The sequence below is a fragment of the Micromesistius poutassou genome (assembly GCF_964030765.1).
Source record: "Micromesistius poutassou genome assembly, chromosome: 14".
NCBI classification, from domain to species: domain Eukaryota; kingdom Metazoa; phylum Chordata; class Actinopteri; order Gadiformes; family Gadidae; genus Micromesistius; species Micromesistius poutassou.
The window spans coordinates 10,553,568-10,571,979 of NC_140284.1; the positions used below are offsets into that span (position 1 = coordinate 10,553,568).

At 46.3% G+C, this 18,412-nt stretch overlaps 3 protein-coding genes across 3 annotated transcripts in view; 2 read left to right on the forward strand and 1 right to left on the reverse strand.

Annotated features, from left to right (window-relative positions):
* The first annotated feature begins 345 nt into the window (after window positions 1-345).
* Window positions 346-4,879, forward strand: LOC311358040 (ATP synthase subunit beta, mitochondrial-like). Its single transcript, XM_084478030.1, has 10 exons — window positions 346-506; window positions 1,070-1,243; window positions 1,347-1,521; window positions 2,142-2,263; window positions 2,722-2,906; window positions 3,014-3,172; window positions 3,288-3,410; window positions 3,794-4,006; window positions 4,277-4,478; window positions 4,676-4,879. Exons 1-10 carry the CDS (start codon window positions 401-403, stop codon window positions 4,774-4,776), a joined length of 1,560 nt encoding a protein of 519 aa, XP_084334156.1. The 5' UTR covers window positions 346-400; the 3' UTR covers window positions 4,777-4,879.
* A 104-nt stretch (window positions 4,880-4,983) lies between these two features.
* On the reverse strand, window positions 4,984-7,183 carry LOC311358844 (coiled-coil domain-containing protein 89; the record flags this gene model as incomplete). Its single annotated transcript, XM_084478948.1, has 3 exons — window positions 4,984-5,074; window positions 5,160-5,259; window positions 6,684-7,183. 3 exons carry the CDS (start codon window positions 7,181-7,183, stop codon window positions 4,988-4,990), a joined length of 687 nt encoding a protein of 228 aa, XP_084335074.1. The 3' UTR covers window positions 4,984-4,987.
* A 1,106-nt stretch (window positions 7,184-8,289) lies between these two features.
* Window positions 8,290-18,412, forward strand: part of lrp2a (low density lipoprotein receptor-related protein 2a) — a gene marked incomplete at both ends in the record, with an annotated part of 64,379 nt that continues 54,256 nt past the window's right edge. Inside the window, 7 exon segments of the mRNA XM_084478984.1 lie at window positions 8,290-8,359; window positions 14,800-14,907; window positions 15,240-15,362; window positions 15,604-15,720; window positions 17,104-17,214; window positions 17,355-17,468; window positions 17,984-18,100. Coding sequence (XP_084335110.1) covers window positions 8,290-8,359; window positions 14,800-14,907; window positions 15,240-15,362; window positions 15,604-15,720; window positions 17,104-17,214; window positions 17,355-17,468; window positions 17,984-18,100 — 760 coding nt within the window.

The window sequence follows — 18,412 nt, forward strand, 5'->3', positions numbered from 1 at the left end:
GTTCCGTAGCAAATCCTAATTCAAAATGTCTATATAGGGTAGTTCATGTTGCAAATAATAATACATATACACATAATACAATATAATATACATATACATATATTTTGATATTATATTATATATTATATATATTATAATATTAAGAATGAAACAACCGATAATCTAGAGTATAATACTGAGTCTGCCTCCTTATAATTTACCTTATTTAGTTAGCTGAGTTTATGCATGACAAGGTCAAAATAATGGGTCTTTTAGTGGTACAAATGTATATGGGCATCTTCCGCCCTCTATCGGCGACGGGAAGGAGAGCACAATAAGCTGCGCGCAGGCGCTGTCCTAGCACTGCACACTACAACACAGTAGACGGTCGTTCCATTCAAGACCTTCAGCCATCTTAAACATGTTGGGTGCTGTGGGACGCTGCTGCACAGGGGCCCTGCGGGCTTTCAACCCCCAGGTCAACACCCTCAAACACCTCACGGGCAGAAATGCAACCCTTTATTCACGTAAGTAATGGAATATTTAAGTTAGCGGGATGTCAGAGTTAGTGAAGACCGATTCCGGGGACTTGACATTGGCAGCTGCGGCGGCTGCACGCCGGGCTACAGGCCTCGACAACCTTTCACCGTCTCATTCATCTGCGACTACGGTCGTATTTTGGATAAAGAATCCGTGTTTAAACGTGGATGAAAGTCTATTAGTATGTCTCCGTTTTGCATTATCTGGTTCCTGCGTTGAAGTTTTATTTCAGACGTCCTACTCTGTGACCTCAGTAACTTTAGCTGTTAGCTAAGCGCGACTTGTCAATAGTCGGCACGCAAATGGCTCAACCACGCGTCAAGGTCTGCTCTGTTTGAGCCTACAGTGACACCGTCTCTTCATATATAAGTGTCTTTTAAAACAGAATGAATTATTTGACTAATCCGTTTTATGTATCCAAATTCGGGTACCCGATTTGTATATGATTTGATGTAAATTACGTATAATCCGATTCAACCCTGAGACCAGTAGCAGCAATTTCCCTGAATTTTGAACCGAATAATAAGATCCTCCGGTTCTTGCCCTTCAGAGAGGAGCTATGTGGCCCCTGCTGCCGAGTCCATCATCGCCAACGGTCGCATCGTTGCCGTCATCGGCGCTGTGGTGGATGTCCAGTTCGACGAAGGCCTGCCCCCCATCCTGAACGCCCTGGAGGTGGCTGGCCGAGAGAGCAGGCTGGTTCTAGAGGTGGCCCAGCATCTTGGTGGGTTGTTTGTTTGGATTTAGTCAGTTCAAGGTTACTCCTTAACTGTTAATTCCTAGGCTCAACGGTTCCAGAGAATGACGTGTGTTTCTCGTTTACAAAGGGGAGAACACCGTCCGCACCATCGCCATGGACGGTACCGAGGGTCTGGTCCGTGGGCAGAAGGTCCTGGACACCGGCGCTCCCATCAGGATCCCGGTGGGCCCCGAGACCTTGGGCAGGATCATGAATGTCATCGGAGAGCCCATTGACGAGAGGGGTCCCATCAGCACCAAGCAGTGAGTACATTCACATTGAGGTTATTTAGCAGACACTTTTATCCAAAGCGACTTGCAATAAGTACATTTGTCAGACGAAAGAGAAACAATTTATCGCTGTCAGTACAGTAAGGATGTTCATAGAACCAAGTGCCAAGCACTAACAATCGCTAGGTTAACCCGTTAACCCCATATACAACAAAGATGGCTAGGATAAGGTGCTACACGATGCTAAGTACTATTTGTAAGTGCCAGGACGTACATACACGAACATAGCCACTTTATAATTTACAATTTACACTTTACATTTTAATAATTTATATTGTTTATACCGTCTGTATTGTTTGCCCTGTTTGTTGTTGTTTGTCTTGTCCTTACTTAAGCATTTACCTTAGCGTCTATTTTTGTTTGCAATAGTACTTGTATTTTTTACTGTATTTTTATTGTATTGTATATTTACCCAGTGTTTTTCCACTGCCGCTGGACTGTTACAACAAACAAATTTCTCCTACGGGGGATTAATATAGTTGTAATCTAATCATACAATAGTAGAGGATTCTCACCCAGCCGGTGTATTACAATGGAAGGTACTGCACTCAGTTTTGCCTAGTGTTGTATTAATGAGTGTCTTTGCCCTGCAGGACCGCCCCTATCCACGCTGAGGCCCCAGAGTTCACAGACATGAGTGTGGAGCAGGAGATCCTGGTGACTGGCATCAAGGTTGTGGATCTGCTGGCTCCCTACGCCAAGGGGGGCAAGATCGGTCAGTGGGATGTGATACTGGAGCGTTGTTGCATACTTGATCCTGATTGGCCGATAACGTCACATGGGTGTGCAACGGGACACCTTTTGCCTTTTTAACAGTTCTGAATCAATGCGCTATAGATCCAATGTTAACAATCACAGTCCAATACAACTATCCACCTGTTGATGTCTCCTTGACAACACACAAACGATATGTCAAATGATTCCTGGGCAATATTTTTATTTGAGTTCTATTAAAGTAGATTAAAGTAAGTAACTAATATCTAAACACAGTTGGTCATGGTGGTAGACATGGAATAAACCACTTTGGGGGTGGTGATGCGGCAAAGTTAAGGTTGCTGGCCATCGTCGACAGGACCCCCCCCGCGCCCGTCGTCACTCGGTTCATTCCTTACATATTGTTTGTTTAATCCTTAATGTCCACAACTCATCTGTGTTTGTTTGCTGTCTCCTCAGGTCTGTTCGGTGGTGCCGGTGTGGGTAAGACCGTGTTGATCATGGAGCTGATCAACAACGTGGCCAAGGCCCACGGTGGTTACTCCGTCTTCGCCGGCGTGGGCGAGCGTACCCGTGAGGGCAACGACTTGTACCACGAGATGATTGAGTCTGGAGTCATCAACCTCAAGGACGACACCTCCAAGGTGAAGCCCTTTGTCCTCCCGTAACATCATTCGTCTCGGGGTGACCTTGTGGGCTCTCGTTAATGTGAACGCCAGACGGTAACACAGTGTGTTCCGGTGTTTTCCAGGTGGCCCTGGTGTACGGTCAGATGAACGAGCCCCCAGGTGCCCGTGCCCGAGTGGCCCTCACCGGTCTGTCCGTGGCAGAGTACTTCCGTGACCAGGAGGGTCAGGATGTGCTCCTCTTCATCGACAACATCTTCAGGTTCACCCAGGCAGGGTCAGAGGTCAGCATCAACTCACACCGAACATCGTACTTACTTGATTGCTTCATTTGAAAGGGAAGACATTAAGGTTTCGCCAACTGTGAGACTGAAGCTGCCATGTCTCTCTGTACTTAAGGTGTCCGCCCTTCTGGGTCGCATCCCCTCCGCTGTGGGGTACCAGCCCACCCTGGCCACAGACATGGGAACCATGCAGGAGAGAATCACCACCACCAAGAAGGGCTCCATCACCTCGGTCCAGGTAAAGCTCTCGGCATGATGGACACCTGTAGCTGTTTCTACTGTGATTTGTTAATGTAGACAAGTACAAACAACAGTGCTTTTTGGCAATAATGAGGTCATTTTAAAAACATTCTGGTCTTCTCGGCTTGGTTAGCGGCTTAGATTCTGTTGGTTAATTCTTGACATCATTCAGAAGGGTCAACTATTCCGACGACAGTTATAGCTAAGGGCTAGCTTATCAAGCCCTAATGGGAAAACGTACATGGTGTTGGTTGAAGTTCAACTTAATTTATTAATATACTCCCAAAAAAACACAGGTTTGTACCAAGTGGTGTAAATGTACATTTTAACAATAAGAGATGACCAGATAACTAATTAACATATCATGTGATGTCTATCCAGGCCATCTATGTCCCCGCTGACGACTTGACGGATCCCGCCCCAGCCACCACCTTCGCTCACTTGGACGCCACCACCGTGCTGTCCCGTGCTATCGCTGAGCTGGGTATCTACCCCGCCGTGGACCCCCTGGACTCCACCTCCCGTATCATGGACCCCAACATCGTCGGAGGTGAACATTACGACGTCGCTCGTGGTGTGCAGAAGATCCTCCAGGTTTGTCCCTAAATCTTTACTACCTAGTCTACTTAGTCCCTAAATCTAGTCTACCTAGTCCCTAAATCTATATTGCCTAGTGCCTACATATATTCTACCTTGTCCTTAAACCTGGTTCGATCCCTGCTGCATGCCGCTATTTACCGCTTGATGACATGAATCTGTGTTTACTGCAAGTTGCTCTAGATAAGGCATCTGCTAAATGACGTGGCGGTGAATACTGTTCAACATGGGCCATCTGTAATCTCACCAACCTTCTCTCTCTATCAGGATTACAAGTCTCTGCAGGACATCATCGCCATCCTGGGAATGGATGAGTTGTCTGAGGAGGACAAGTTGACGGTAGCACGCGCTCGCAAGATCCAGCGTTTCCTGTCCCAGCCATTCCAGGTCGCAGAGGTCTTCACCGGCCACGCGGGCAAGCTGGTGCCCCTGAAGGAGACCATCAAAGGCTTCCAGGCCATTCTCGACGGTAAGACGCATTGGGATCACCACTGGGCTTTAGTTATTTACTTTGTCAGTGACCATGTACAAAATGGCTAGAATACAACGTGTGAAAATCATGTTCTACTACATCACACTGTCTGTTTGAATTTGATGAATCGTTCAGCACTATATGGATGGATGTTATTTTTTGGAGATGTATTTATGGTTTCCTTTGTTCCCCAGGCGAGTACGACGCTCTCCCAGAGCAGGCGTTCTACATGGTGGGTGCCATTGAGGAGGTGATCGAGAAGGCAGCGAGATTGGAAAAGGAGCACGGGTCCTAAAGCATGGGCTCCTATTTGTACAGTTCTCTATGATGTGTCTGAAACATCTTGTCCTCAAGAAAATGTTAAAGTTGTCGAAAGAATAAAGAAACAATATATTGTATCTTTGGTCTTTTTAATTTTTATTTTTCCCATATTTAAATGTTTAGTTGCAACGAACAACGATTTTCGTTAATGTTGATCAGGCGCGTCATTGCTGAAGCCTTGTTGTTCAACCAAACAAGTTGCGAAGCTTTGCATTTAGCTCTTTTTCCCGGGTGAGTAGGTAGGAGCTGTGTTCTTTGTAGGCTTCAAAGTCCTATGGAATAATCACACACAATGCTTTCAAGGCTATACAATATTTTTGTTGGACAAAACAGTAAAGTTGTTCTGTTGTAACCAACCTCTCTGGCCTTCTTGTTTTTCTTCACTGCTTCATCAAGAGCACTTTGGAGATTCATAACCTTCACATTAACGTTGACTGCTTCTGCTTCCTGCTTGAACCTGAAGCAGAGGTGCCCATAATATAAGATTGGTCTCTATCATTAAGAATTTGCTACAAACTCAGTTCATCAATTTGTTTGTTTGTTTCATTGGTTATCAAAGACCAATCTGAGAGCACAAATGTCAATCGACTACCTGTTCTCTGCTCTGGCCTTCAAATTTTCCACTTCTTCCATTTTAATCTCCAACTGCTGAAGTTTCTCTTGCTTTTCCTGCAATATGAAATGGAAAAAATAGCCTAGGGCTGAATTCTGGCACAATTCAGAGACTGGAAAAGGTCAGACCAGGAGTTAAGCATTCCATGTGCGAATACAAGTGATAGGATATAGCATAATACTAGAGGATTGTTTCTGATGAGTGTGTCCTTGTTTGGACTTATATTTGGAAACTCAACTGTTTACATTATTTAAGGATGGGTTAAATATAAAATAGAGAAATTATCCCTTTTGCAATTACCCTATAATATATTTAAGTTATTTGAAAGAGACCTATTGACTTGAATTCAATGGTAGAGTGGAACCAAGCCAATATGATCTCACACACACACACACACACACACACACACACACACACATATACACCTTAGATGACCCTTGTGTGAGTTACCAAATCGAAGTGTTTTTTTGGAAGTTTGGAATTGGATTTGGAAGTTTGATCAACTGTTAATTTTGACCAATAACACAAAATAATAATACAGTATAATTGTGTTCATCATTAGCCTCTCATGCTCTATAAAAGTCGTGTGTATTTGCCCGTTATGACGGTTGATCCAGATTAAAGCAGCTTTACAAATATAAACTGGGCGCTACAGCTTCAACAAGCTGCGCCCGCTCCTGCACACGGCAATCCGTTTTCGACACGAGACCGCACATGGAACCAATTTCACCCTACCTGTACGACTTTTCCTCTTTCGACCGACATATTTATGAAAATGTCTTTTTCTACACAGAGGGTGTTTATCGTCTGCGTCATTTCGTTCTCCATCAAAGCACGTCCATCTCCTGCCTCTTGTAGCTGGTGCTTCAGATCTGACCAAACAGGATGCAATTTAAAAAATAATATATTATACAATAATGACAAATTGATATTGAGGAAGTCCACACCCACCTTTACACATATCCTCTGCTGCTTTAAGACTGTCCTGGGTGTCATGAAGTCTTTTTAACTGTGCTGCTTCCTGCCATTGTGTAAGGGATTTCTGTTTTAACATCTTTGCATTCCATCCAGCTTCTTTGTCCCTTAAAACGTGAAAATTGTGTTTAGGTGACCTGCACATGCATCTACACACGGAACCACGTATTAAACAGAGGACGTGTTTTATGAAGAGATGCACTCACCCTAAGTATTTTCCCATATCTTTGAGTTTCTTTTCTTTCAGGTGAACATCTTGTCGCAGTTGACCTATTAAAGTCTCTTGATCTCGCATTTTCTGTGAAAAGAGCGCCTCATTCTCTGTCCTTAAAAGTTTGTTCTCCTCTAAAAGCTGGAAGTTGTGTCTTTTATAGTCATCTTTGAACACGACAATCCCTTGATGGTTCACGAACAGGTCGTTAAACCTCTTCTCCAACAGCCTGGCCTTCCTTCTCTCCGAGTCCAGCTCTTTCAGCCCGGCTGCCACTCGAGCCTCCAGCTCATCGTTGACCTTCTGCAGCGCCTGGCAGCGGAGACGCGCCTGGTCGGCCCTCTGCTTTAACACACCGATCAGCCCGGACTGCTCTTCTACCCGGGCACGCAGCGGCCCCACCACGGTCTGCTCCTCCACCTGGCACCGCCGAGGCCCCACCTCGGTCTGCCTCTCCACCAGGGACCGCAGCGTCACCACCTCGGTCTGCTCCTTCACCCGGGACGGCAGCGGCCCCACCTCGGTCTGGTCCTCTGGGGAAGGACTCCCAGGTCTGCCCAAACACTTGTGCATATCATCCATGTCCTGTATTCAATAAATCAATCAATCAATGATAAGAAAAAATGTAAAAGCATTTTCCCGTGTATCGCTGCAATTTATGAAGCGAGATTGGAAAAATCATTATTTTTATTACAAGTCATTAGGCCTATTTAGGCCTTCAGATACATTTCCTTACTTTCTGAGAAAAATTGAATTTATTTTTAATTTTTTTTAATTTCGATTTCTCAGTAAATCGTAGGCTATTGTAAACTAGTCTCCTAACTTAAATTTTTGTTGTACGCAGCAGTAGCCTACCTCGGTGGTGTCCCTGATCATCTGTATGAGATCTTTCGGGTTTCTGTGCGGGGAGACCATGACTCAAAGTAGGCTACCGCAGTGAAGACCACAAGAAGACCTCAGACTTCAAGGTCGCATTCAGAGTCAGACACAAAAAAGTTTCAGTTGCTGAACTGCAGTGTTGCCCATGGCAACCGGACCCGCACGGTGGTGATGATCCGGAGGTGGGTGCTGGGCGCCGGAGCTCCACACGGTGGCGCTGTCGTGCTTCTCATCGGGTGAGTTCACCACGAGGTCCTCCATTGTGTTTAATTCGACAACAAGTAGGCTAATTATAACGAGAACTTTTAGACGCACTTAACTTTGGAAAGCTATCAATATGTACACGTTGTGGACTTTTTGTGACGATTTCAGTTTAAATTAATTATATTCATAGTTTAATAGTTTAATAAATTGTATTTGCCTTAATATTTACATTATAACCAATTTATAATTGTCTTCCATGTCTTTGGAAATACGCATAGTGTGGGCCTGTTATTGCGAAATATGAACCTAGACAATCAGTGATGACGAGGCAGCCCGAATTAAAGCACGAATTATCACAACTCACGGAGGAACAGAGTCACGCGCAGCCGGGGCTATAGCATTATGCAGATTCCTGGGCCTAAGTACGGGATTTATCCTGAGGGCTAGGATGGGGGGTGTGGAGGCCGTCTTGGACTTTGTCCACGCCCCTTTTCATCAACTCCTAGCCGGACAAGAAAGCGAGAGGAGGGCACCCGCATCCCAGTCCCAAGAGCTCTTCCATCTGCTCGGCTTCAGGCGGAGCTGGAAGGCACAGCCGGGACACGATGTGGAGAAAACTACTCATACAACTCTCTATCGGCCTGCTGTTTTGTGTATCCAAGTGCCATTCCCAAGGTGAGTTCATTTCCTTCATTTGTTGTTGTTTAATTGTGTGTTTAGGTGGTGCTGTAACAGGTGGATTTTAAAAATCTCTGTTCAGCTTTCATCCATTGACTCGCATTCCACTTGCTCATCACTTGTTGCTCAAAGCCAAACAGAAAAAACACCGGCTGATTCCCAGGGAGACCCTCAATATAACTTAACTTCATATTCATTTACATTAATTTTATGTTTCTTAGCCTTCAGCAGGCAGGCATTCAGGAATTTCAATTCGACATATGTTTAATTGTAATTAATGTATCTACTAAAACCCAAATCCTCGTCAATTAGATCTGAGTCACCGAGACTTAATTAATAGTAAGTGTAAGTGAAAAAAATAGTAAGTGAAAAAACAACAATATTGATTTGAGGTCCAAGTCTCTTAGCGAAGTGTGTGTGTGTGTGTGTGTGTGTGTGTGTGTGTGTGTGTGTGTGTGTGTGTGTGTGTGCGTGCGCGTGCGTGCGTGCGTGCGTGCGTGTGTGTGTGTGTGTGTGTGTGTGTGTGTGTGTGTGTAAAAGGTTAGCGCGAGGCAGATTGGAAGTTCTCTCGGAGAACTTTTGCCTGAGCTTTTCTGTTGCTAGGTAACAGAAGAGAGCATGTGACTAACTGAGCACTGAAAGCTCTGCTGCTGGTACAAACCTCATTCAGAGGAATGCTCTTATCAGGGTGCATAACACCCGCGGTGATGAGCCGTACATTATTATGCATCGAGAGGGATTTTATTTACACTTAATAAGAGAGACATGGGAACTGGTGTTATTTTTGTCAGCCGTGTCAGGTCTGCTACAGTTGTAGCCTACCTCGATCCTGCGTCTCCAAATGTAATCTGCTTTCTTTTTGCTCAACCCTTTAGTAGGCTATGTAAGCTCCTTACCGTGAATCAAGCAACTAATTACACTGCAGCTGCCGTGGAAAACACCGGTTTCTACCTAAGCAACAGCTCTGACCTGAGGGGAAAGAATAGGCTATATATCTGTTGGCACCTAGGAACCCACCCACTTCCAACTTTGTTAACTGGTGGATTTAAGTCTATCAAAAACATCAAAGCTAATAAAGAAAATGTAAAAAAAGTAACTTTTCTTCAGTACTTTGTATTTTATTTTACCTAATATACCCTACACACAGTGTGGAGCAGTTGGAGTTTTTAATATTTCAACTGCTGTAACACCTCAGCAACCTCATCGTTATTCATGCACATCAGGTGTTTGTTATTGTTATTAACAGGTTACTATAATGACCAATTACCAGGCATAAATCAAAGTACAGATGCCCTAATCCAAACACATTATTCAGAAGTGCTGCCATGACAGAATACTGCAGGTGTAGTTAATGAACAGTGTTGGCAGGACAGGGAACACGGTGTTGGGGAGAGGACAGGCCCAGTGTGGGCCTGTCCGTTTATTTAGCACCTAATCAGCCGATTAACCACCGGTTGGTGATTGATTAATCACATGTTGATGCCAAGAGAATTTCACCTCTGTGGTTTATACGACCGGTGCTTCTGTCCACACTCTGAACGGGCGCAGTCTTCGGTTTAACAGAAGTTCTTGCCCCTCTCAATGAGCAGTTTTCCCTGAGTATGGCTGTGTGTGGTCAACTGTCATTCTTTGAGGTTGACCGGTGAGTTTAAAGCCAGCTAGAAGATGAAGTGTCTTTCAAATGTTGGTGGAGTGAAACGTTTTATGACAACGCAACACTCACTGAAGCACTGGATAAATAAACATACAGTACTTGTGTAAATGTAAGCCTACTTGAGTTATCGTGAACAACCGACCCATAGTAATATGCTTTTGGCCTAGCTTATCTTAATTATCTTTTTCAGAGAATTGTTGGCTAATAAACAGTAAACCTTAAGTTGTGAACAATAACATACTGTAATATATGTCATTACACATAAAATCATGTGAAAAATCTAATCAAGTGGGGCAAAAAATATAATTTTGTAGTCTTTTATCGTATATTCACCAAATGTTGCAAGAATTATTTTATTTTTTTAAGGCATATTTTCCCCATGTAGTTGGACTATGGCCCAGGCTGCACACTGACCATCTCCACGCTCTAAGGATTCACTCACCTTTAGTCGACTATTTGGGTCAGAGCTTTCTTAACTTCAACACTGAGGATGTCACGTTGAGTGCCTGCATCAGCAAGAAAATAACTAAGCATGACAGTGTGTGCCCTGACTGGACTAATATATAACCTATAGAATCAGCCTACCCAGAGAAAAAGACCATGCTGATCACTGACCCTAAACATGCTTGTTTTGTCCCATGACCCCTATTGGTGTATATCTGCTGTTCTGTGTGCTTCTGCCCCATAATTATTGCCCGGAGAATCTGCAATTGCAGATTTGCAAATCTGCAAATCTGCATGTTAACAACATACACGTGTGTATTCCATTCAGTGCATTATTACAACAAAAAAAAATTCCTTTTTTTTTAATCTTGTTGTCAACAAAGGGTCCTCCATTAGGAGCACGGTGCCAACATGGGACAGCGCCGCCTCACACATGCAAAGGGAAAGTCCTTTCCGGTATAGGACCCTAAAGCCTTTGAGCAGCAGAAACGATGCATTAGAAAGGAGGGGAGCACAAGTGAGCACACTTGGCAGAAAAAAAAACTCTGCTCCGATCCTTTTCTCTTTTTTTTTCCGCGGCTCTCCGGGTCTAGGTTCCAGTCTCAGTGACACAGAGGATGGAGCCGTGCCACTGTGTGCAGTGTGCACTGTTTTAGTATCCACGGAAACATTAGGCAGCTGAATGGCCTCCTTAATTGCCGTAGGCGAGCTCCATTCATTCAGCAGACCTGTATAGTTGTTAAAACATTTATCAAAATTTTACTGATGAGTGCTCTTTACAAGAATACATGTCTCCATAGACTCCCCCCTCACTGCCACGCCATTCCTCCCCTTTGAACGCGCTTGTGCTTCTGCCAAAATAACCCCCTTTTGGTTTTGTTTGTCTCCCTCCCGTGTGTAGCGGTAAGAGCCAAAGTCAGTTGTTTGGCAATTGACTGCGTTCCGTCGCGTCGATTTCCATATGAAACGGCCAGCAGCACTCCGCTCTGACAGCACAGACGGGCTCGGCGCTCCCCGCTGCCAGCGGCCGCTTTCTGGACCGCGCATTCAAAGAGAATGCGACGGGCAGCACCAAAACAAGGCGGTTAATTAATGACAGCCAGAGCACGTTCCCCAGGGGCCTCCGAGGGCCCCCGAGGGCCTTCTGTGTGCGTTTGACGAGGAACAGAGGTGTTCTGGGGCCGTCTGTCCGCAGAGTTTCCTTTTTTGCGTAGTACACTGATGTTTGAGGAGGCTTCTGCCCTCCTCAGACAGGAAGTTACCTACTGTATCCTCTTACTGCATGCGTTCTATCTGGGTTTTATTTCCTCAGGGACCGGGGGAAACTTCTAGTTATGAGGTAACAACCCAGCTGGCAGCTCTTTTGTGCCATTGTAGTTTCCCCCGTGGGGTTCTGAGCGGTGAGAAGCTTCTTTCTAATGAAAATTCCTTGGGTGCTCCTCTTTGTTAGGCGGTAATAGGGTGTCCTTATCTCGCCCGGATAGTGTGGGCTTCTGTCCTGCTGTGGGTTTAAGTTGGCTAATTAGAAAGGACGCGGCCTAGCAAACAGGCAAAGGGAAAAACGGCAAAACAACAATAACAACACAAAGACAGCAGCGACAAAAGGCACCAGTGCTAAGACATCTTAATCTTAATGGCAGGCTTGTGTTTTTAAGGCCTAAGTCCACTAATACTAACTACCTTTTCTGGTATGGATTGAGAGCGAGTCAAATCTGGCCTTTGTCCCGAGGTGGGACAGGCATTTACACAAAGTTACAGAATGGGTAAAGTGTTTCATGCGCCTACAGAACACAAGGTGGTTCTGTTGAAGGTTCCCCCTCAGTGTGGCTGTCATCACTGCTGGCAGGCCTCAATGGTCTCTGGTTAAGGGTGGTATTTACTTTTTCGTTCTTCAGTTTCATGTGGTCATCCTGTGTGAATTTTGAATTAATAACCGTTTGTTCGTATGAATTTAATCTGTTCACTAGACTAGTTAAAACACAGTTAAAAGGTGGACAATATCAAAAATGTCACAATCTTCTTACTACGTTGTGAATCTATTAAATTTCATCAAGTAATGTGGGCTATTTTTTTGATTATTGTATCACCTTTCTTCTTGCCAGTTATGAATGAAATTTGTTGAAATAAAATGTCAATGTAAATCTGAATTAATTAATTAATTCTTGTTTTAATTAAAAGTTTGGATGCTCAGATTACATGAAGATAACTTTAAATAGGAAGAATTCTGCTTGCTGAACCGTCCTTATTGCTGCTTTTGAACACACACATGTTCCCCTAATGTGTCCCCTGTGTTAGACCCAGTATGTCCCCCATCTGTCCCCTGGGTTAGACCCAACATGTCCCCCATCTGTCCCCTGGGTAAAACCCAACATGTCCCCCATCTGTCGCCTGTGTTAGACCCAATATGTCCCCCATCTGTCCCCTGGGTTCGACCCAATGTGTTCCCCAAGTGTCCACACTGCTCCAGCGTTCCTTCACTGTGTCCCCCATGTGTCCCCAGAGTTGGACTCCATGTGTCCCCCATTGGTCCTCGCTTCCACGCTACAGATCAGGCTAAAACCATCGGCTGGATTGCCTTGAAAACAAAGGCTCCCTTTGAGCTGACAGGGAGCAATTTAATCATTAGTAAGCTGAGCAGGAGAAAAGGTTTGCCTCCCAGATAGCTGCTGAACGAGTTAAATCCGATGCCCTGTTTGGCGGCGGCGGTGTTAGAGAGGTGCTGTTCTGCTTTGGCTAATTCAGAGGAGGCATGGCCTCTCGTGTGAACCTGACCGCCAGGCTTATAGTGCAGCGGTGTAGGCACTGACCCTCAGGTGGTCGTAAGCCATCTCGGACATGACATTACATAAAGCAAATGATGCACTTCTGACTCGGCCCGCTTACTTCTCACTAACACGTCATTCATCAAGGGCTGCGATTACCCCAGGGATCTGTTCCTGGGTCTGGGGTCTTTCCTCTCTTTGTGAGTTGTGAATGTTTTTTTGTCTTTATTCATTTCGTTTTCACGAGTTGTATTTTATGGATTGATTATCGATCTTAAAACAATGAAGACATGTCAAGGTTACCATTTTAATAATGTATACTTTACTTATATCACACTATATTTATAATGTGATCAAATGTGTTCATTGTAAGATGTTAAATTTAAATAGCTGCCATAGCTTTTATTTCACCCAACTTAAAAATAATCACTGTTAAAATAAAAAGTTAGAATACGGAGTGTCAATATGGTACTACTATATTGTCTTTGTGGATTCTCCTTCTTGAAACCACTGAGTTGATGTGTTTGCTCTGTTTGATAGTAAGCTGTTTATTTTCCCTGTGGAGATAGCTTAAGTGTGTATGTGTGTGTGTGTGTGTGTGTGTGTGTGTGTGTGTGGGGGGGGGGGGGGGGTAATGGATAAGACAAGGAAGAGATAGACCACCGACCCCTAGCATGCCTGCACCACCAACCACCATCACCTTGCATCTCCCCTCGGTGAAGTATTTGGGTTGAAAGGGCTGCGGTACCACCCAGTACCACGATTTATTTCAATTACTTTTCTGACCAGGACCAGCATGTGCTATGAATCAGTCTGTCAGAGAGAGACCATCAGATTTTGCACATTCCAAGTCGGACAGGTCTGACGGAGCACTCTGTCACTGAACTATGCCTCCCCCTCTGCACCAGCCCACCACCTCACCCCCAGTCGATCTCCAGCCCCCACCACCAGCTCCACCACCACCACCACCACCACCACCACGACTACCATCACCACCTCCACCACCACCACCTCCCTCACCACCACCACTACCATCACCTCCACCCCTACCACCACCACCACCACCAACCCCTCCACCCCCACCTCCACCACCCCAACCACCACCACCACCACCACCAACCCCTCCCTCCACCCCCACCACCCCAACCACCACCACCACCACCCCTCCTCGCAGAAGTTCAGGAAAGCAAGAAGGGGGGGGTTCCTTATCGCAACGTGTGCCACTCCAGTGTGAACATCAAAGCCGTGCTGGGATGAGTGCGGGGGGTGGAGGGGTGTGTGTGCAGGGGAGTGGGTTGTGTAACTGTCCGAGGGGGGCGGCTGACACGCGCGTCTCCGCTGCGCGTCAATGCTGTTAGCAGCACGCTTCATCAGGGTGACCTGTGTGCGTCAGCACAACCGCGAGAACCTCTTGGGGAGCAACTCACCAGCTGCAAGACGTCATCAATATATACATTCCAAAAAAAAAAAAAAAGATTTCAAAGTTAACACACAACTTCCTGTAGTCCGGTCGGGGGTGAAACCTGAGCGGTGACCCGTCAGTGCGTTTGATGAGGTGTGTTGTTGTGGTCGTGCAGGATGTGAGTTGGGCCAGTACCGCTGCGGGACAGGGCGCTGTATCCCGGGCGACTGGCACTGCGACGGGACATCGGACTGCGTGGACGACTCTGACGAGCAGGACTGCCGTGAGTCTACTGGTTGAACGCGCAAATTCACTGGGACATTTATATTCATTCCCATTATTTCTAAATGACGGTATTGCATCTGATTCATAATATTTGATTCAAATATGCCTGATGTAGAGTACCGATTTGTATTAAACATTTTAAGAAAATTAAAATAATGTATATAAATATTTTTAAATAGCACTGAAATAGTTCTCTCTCTGCTTTGTTCAACGTGGGATTGAATATTGGACCCGACCATGTGGATATGGACATTACCCTAAACCGGCAACCAACCTGTGGTCCACTGAATGACATGGTGACCCGCTGTGTTGCGGTCTGTGCTCCCACAGCTCAGGTGACCTGCGACCAGAGCCACTTCCGGTGTCTGAGTGACGGCGAGTGCATCCCGGACGTGTGGGTGTGTGACGACGAGGAGGACTGCGAGGACGGCTCGGACGAGCGGCAGCACTGTCGTGAGTGTGGCCACGCATAAGTGCTGTTAATGTGCTGTTGATGTAACTGTTAGTGATTCACTTGTGATGAGGTAAAGGTTCTGGGTTCGATTCCCTAGCTTCTACAGCTCACTTCTAGGCGTCCTAAAAGGCCCAGTCCTGACCTCCTGCTCCTCAACGAGGCGTCTCTGAACTCACCGTCAGTCACTAGTGCTAAACAGTAAATGGCAGGTCCCGTGTGACTCTCTCTCTCTCTCTCCAGCCGAGCGGACGTGCACTAGCGGACAGTTTCGGTGCGGCAATGGAGCGTGCGTCCCCAATGAATACCGCTGCGACATGCTGCCGGACTGCTCCGACGGATCGGACGAAAGAGGATGCCGTGAGTTTCCCTGCTTTGCTTTGCTTTTTCTCTCTCTCTGTTGCTGTTTCCCCCGCTCTCTCTCTCTCGCGCGCCGTCTGTCTCGCTCTCTCTTCTTACCCCCTTTCTCTCTTTCTCAGTCTCTCTCTCTCTAGCACTCTTCAAAATCCCTTTCTCTTTTTCTCTCTCTCTCTCTAGCACTCTCTCTCCCCTTTCCCCTCTCTCTCTCTCTCTCTCACTCCCCCCTCTCCCTGCCAATCTCTCTCTCTCTCCCTCCCCCCCATCTCTCCCAATCTCTCTCTCTCTCTCTCTCTCTCTTGCTTCCTCTCTCTCTCCCCCCTCTCTCCCTAGCTCTATGTCTCTTACTCGCTCTCTCTCCTGTGGCATTTTAATCAATTTGTTAAGATTAAGAGGCTCGCTGACTGACAAAATGGGCCACAATATACTTCTTGTTGTCAGAGGTTGATTGCAGATTCCTTTGTGGATTAGTCCAGCTGAGGTTCAGCTGCTATTTCGTTATTGTGCGGACATGGTCGCTGCACAACTGAGTACACTACGGTAATCTCACAATTTCATAAAGAATGCTGTGGCTGTTACTGGTGTTAATGGTAAACGTCCCTTATCCTTCGCATTAGCTTTGCACATGTTCTGGGATGTTACCACTAAGAATGACCCTTTGTGCCTTTCTTTCCTGGGTCTTAGCTATGATATTGCACAGTTTCCTGTTCTAAACCAATGACCCCCAGCTCACAGAAATGCCAGTCCTTTAGAAATGTATGAAATATTCGGTTACCCACTGTTTCACATGAAGAAGCAGACCCTGAACGCTAATGCTCCTATTAGCAAGGTGGCTGTAGTTTGAACCAGCAAACGTTGATCTAATGGTTATGGGGTGATCGTCTCCCTGCCAGAAGGTACTGGTTTCAATCTCCATAGTCTACAGCCTAACCTCGGAAATATGTGAAATAATAATATCTTTATGTATATATAAATATATGTATCTGAAAAGTTAGGCTGAATTATAGCATGATCCCTGTCTAACGCAACACAACTACCTATAAGCTGTACCAACAGTCCATGGTCTCTTCATTCCTATGAAGTGTACACCAGTTAACAGTCCTGTGACAGGAATACGAACATGACAAGAAGAACAGCCCCAAAGAAAAGGAGAATAAATGTGATAAATTTGTTTTTTTATCAACAATTTGACAAAGCAATATCCGAATATCAATATCCCTCCGTCAGAGGTCTATCCCTCTTTCTCGCCGCTGAACCCCTATAACCGAAAGTCTGGCCCTCTCTCTCCAACCAATAGCCCGTTTGAGAACGAAGGGGATCGAGGTCACTGAATGTTGATTCACCATCTGCTAACACTGACTCCTCTCTCACTGCTCTGTGTTCTAGATTACCCCGAGTGCACGGAGCTGAGGTGTGCTAATGGAGCGTGCTACAACCGCACCCAGCGCTGTAACCAGGTGGCGGACTGCCGGGACGGCTCTGATGAGGCCAACTGCAGTAAGTGGACACAGCAGAATGAATCCTCTGCTATCAACACCGTCAAATGCCTCCAAGGCCAGGTTGCTCTGGGCTACAATGTTCTCCATAGTGTGGTGCATTTGGGGGAATGACGGTTGTTCTGTCCTGTTACTTTGTAGCACAGCACTGCAGCACCGGCCAGTTTGCCTGTCGCAACGAGGAGTGTGTGCCTCAGCGATACGTCTGTGACCACGACGATGATTGTGGGGACAGGAGTGACGAGCAGAACTGCAGTATGTAACGTTTCTCTGCTCCTTGTCCTCCCCTCCATTCCTCTCCTCTATTATCCTCTCCTCTCCTCTCCTCCTCCCTCCCCTCCTCTCACTTCCTCTACTCTCGTCCTCTCCTCTGCCCACCTCTCTGACCTCCTCTTCTCTCCTCTCTGCTCTCCTCTTATTTCCTCTCCTCTCCTATATTCTCCTCTTCCCTCCTCCTCTCGTCTCCCCACCTCTCTGCTCTCCTCTTCTCTCCTCTCCTCTCCTCTATTCTCCTCTTCCCTCCTCTCCTTTCCTCTCTGCTCTCCTCCTGTCCTCTCCTCCCCTGCCCTCTCCCCTCCTCTCCCTCTCCTTTCCTCCCCTCTCCCCTCCTCTCCCCTCCTCTCCTCCCCCTTCCTCTCCTCTCCTCCCCCCCACTTTGTTCTCTTCTCTCATTCTGATCCCTGTTGATCTCTGTCTTGGATACCGCTGCTGTTGTTGCTAGAGGCACTCTAAACTCTGGAAGTCCTCTCCTTTGCCTCTCCCCCTGGCAGCATACCCCACCTGCAGAGGAAGCTACTTCAGCTGTCCCAGTGGCCGCTGTATCCACCAAGTGTGGCTGTGTGACGGGGAGGACGACTGCGAAGACAACGCAGACGAGAGAGGCTGTGGTACGACTTTGTTTCGAAACACAATTACAAACACACTCAACTACAATTACAGCAACCTAGGATCTGATCCCCTCAGATGTCTCCCGGCAGGAACAACGTTGTTACGATTTCCCACCCAATCTGGCCAGATCGGGCGGGAATTCTGGCCCTATCTGGCAACACTGCCGGCAGGGCTGCCAGTTCTAAGGACGAATGCACTCACGGCATTGTTAGCCACTTTGGGTAATCGTGCCCACCACTTGTCGAGAAGGATACTGCGCTAGTGAAGGAGAAAGCTCTGCATTACCAGGCTCCGGGCTAGGTCTGGGCTAG

Coding starts and splice junctions, on each gene's coding strand:
- LOC311358040 (XM_084478030.1), top strand. CDS start 401: ATGTTGGGTGCTGTGGGACGCTGCTGCACAGGGGCCCTGCGGGCTTTC. Junction 3,173..3,287: donor TCACCCAGGCAGGGTCAGAG/GTCAGCATCAAC, acceptor TCTGTACTTAAG/GTGTCCGCCCTTCTGGGTCG. Junction 4,479..4,675: donor CTTCCAGGCCATTCTCGACG/GTAAGACGCATT, acceptor TTTGTTCCCCAG/GCGAGTACGACGCTCTCCCA.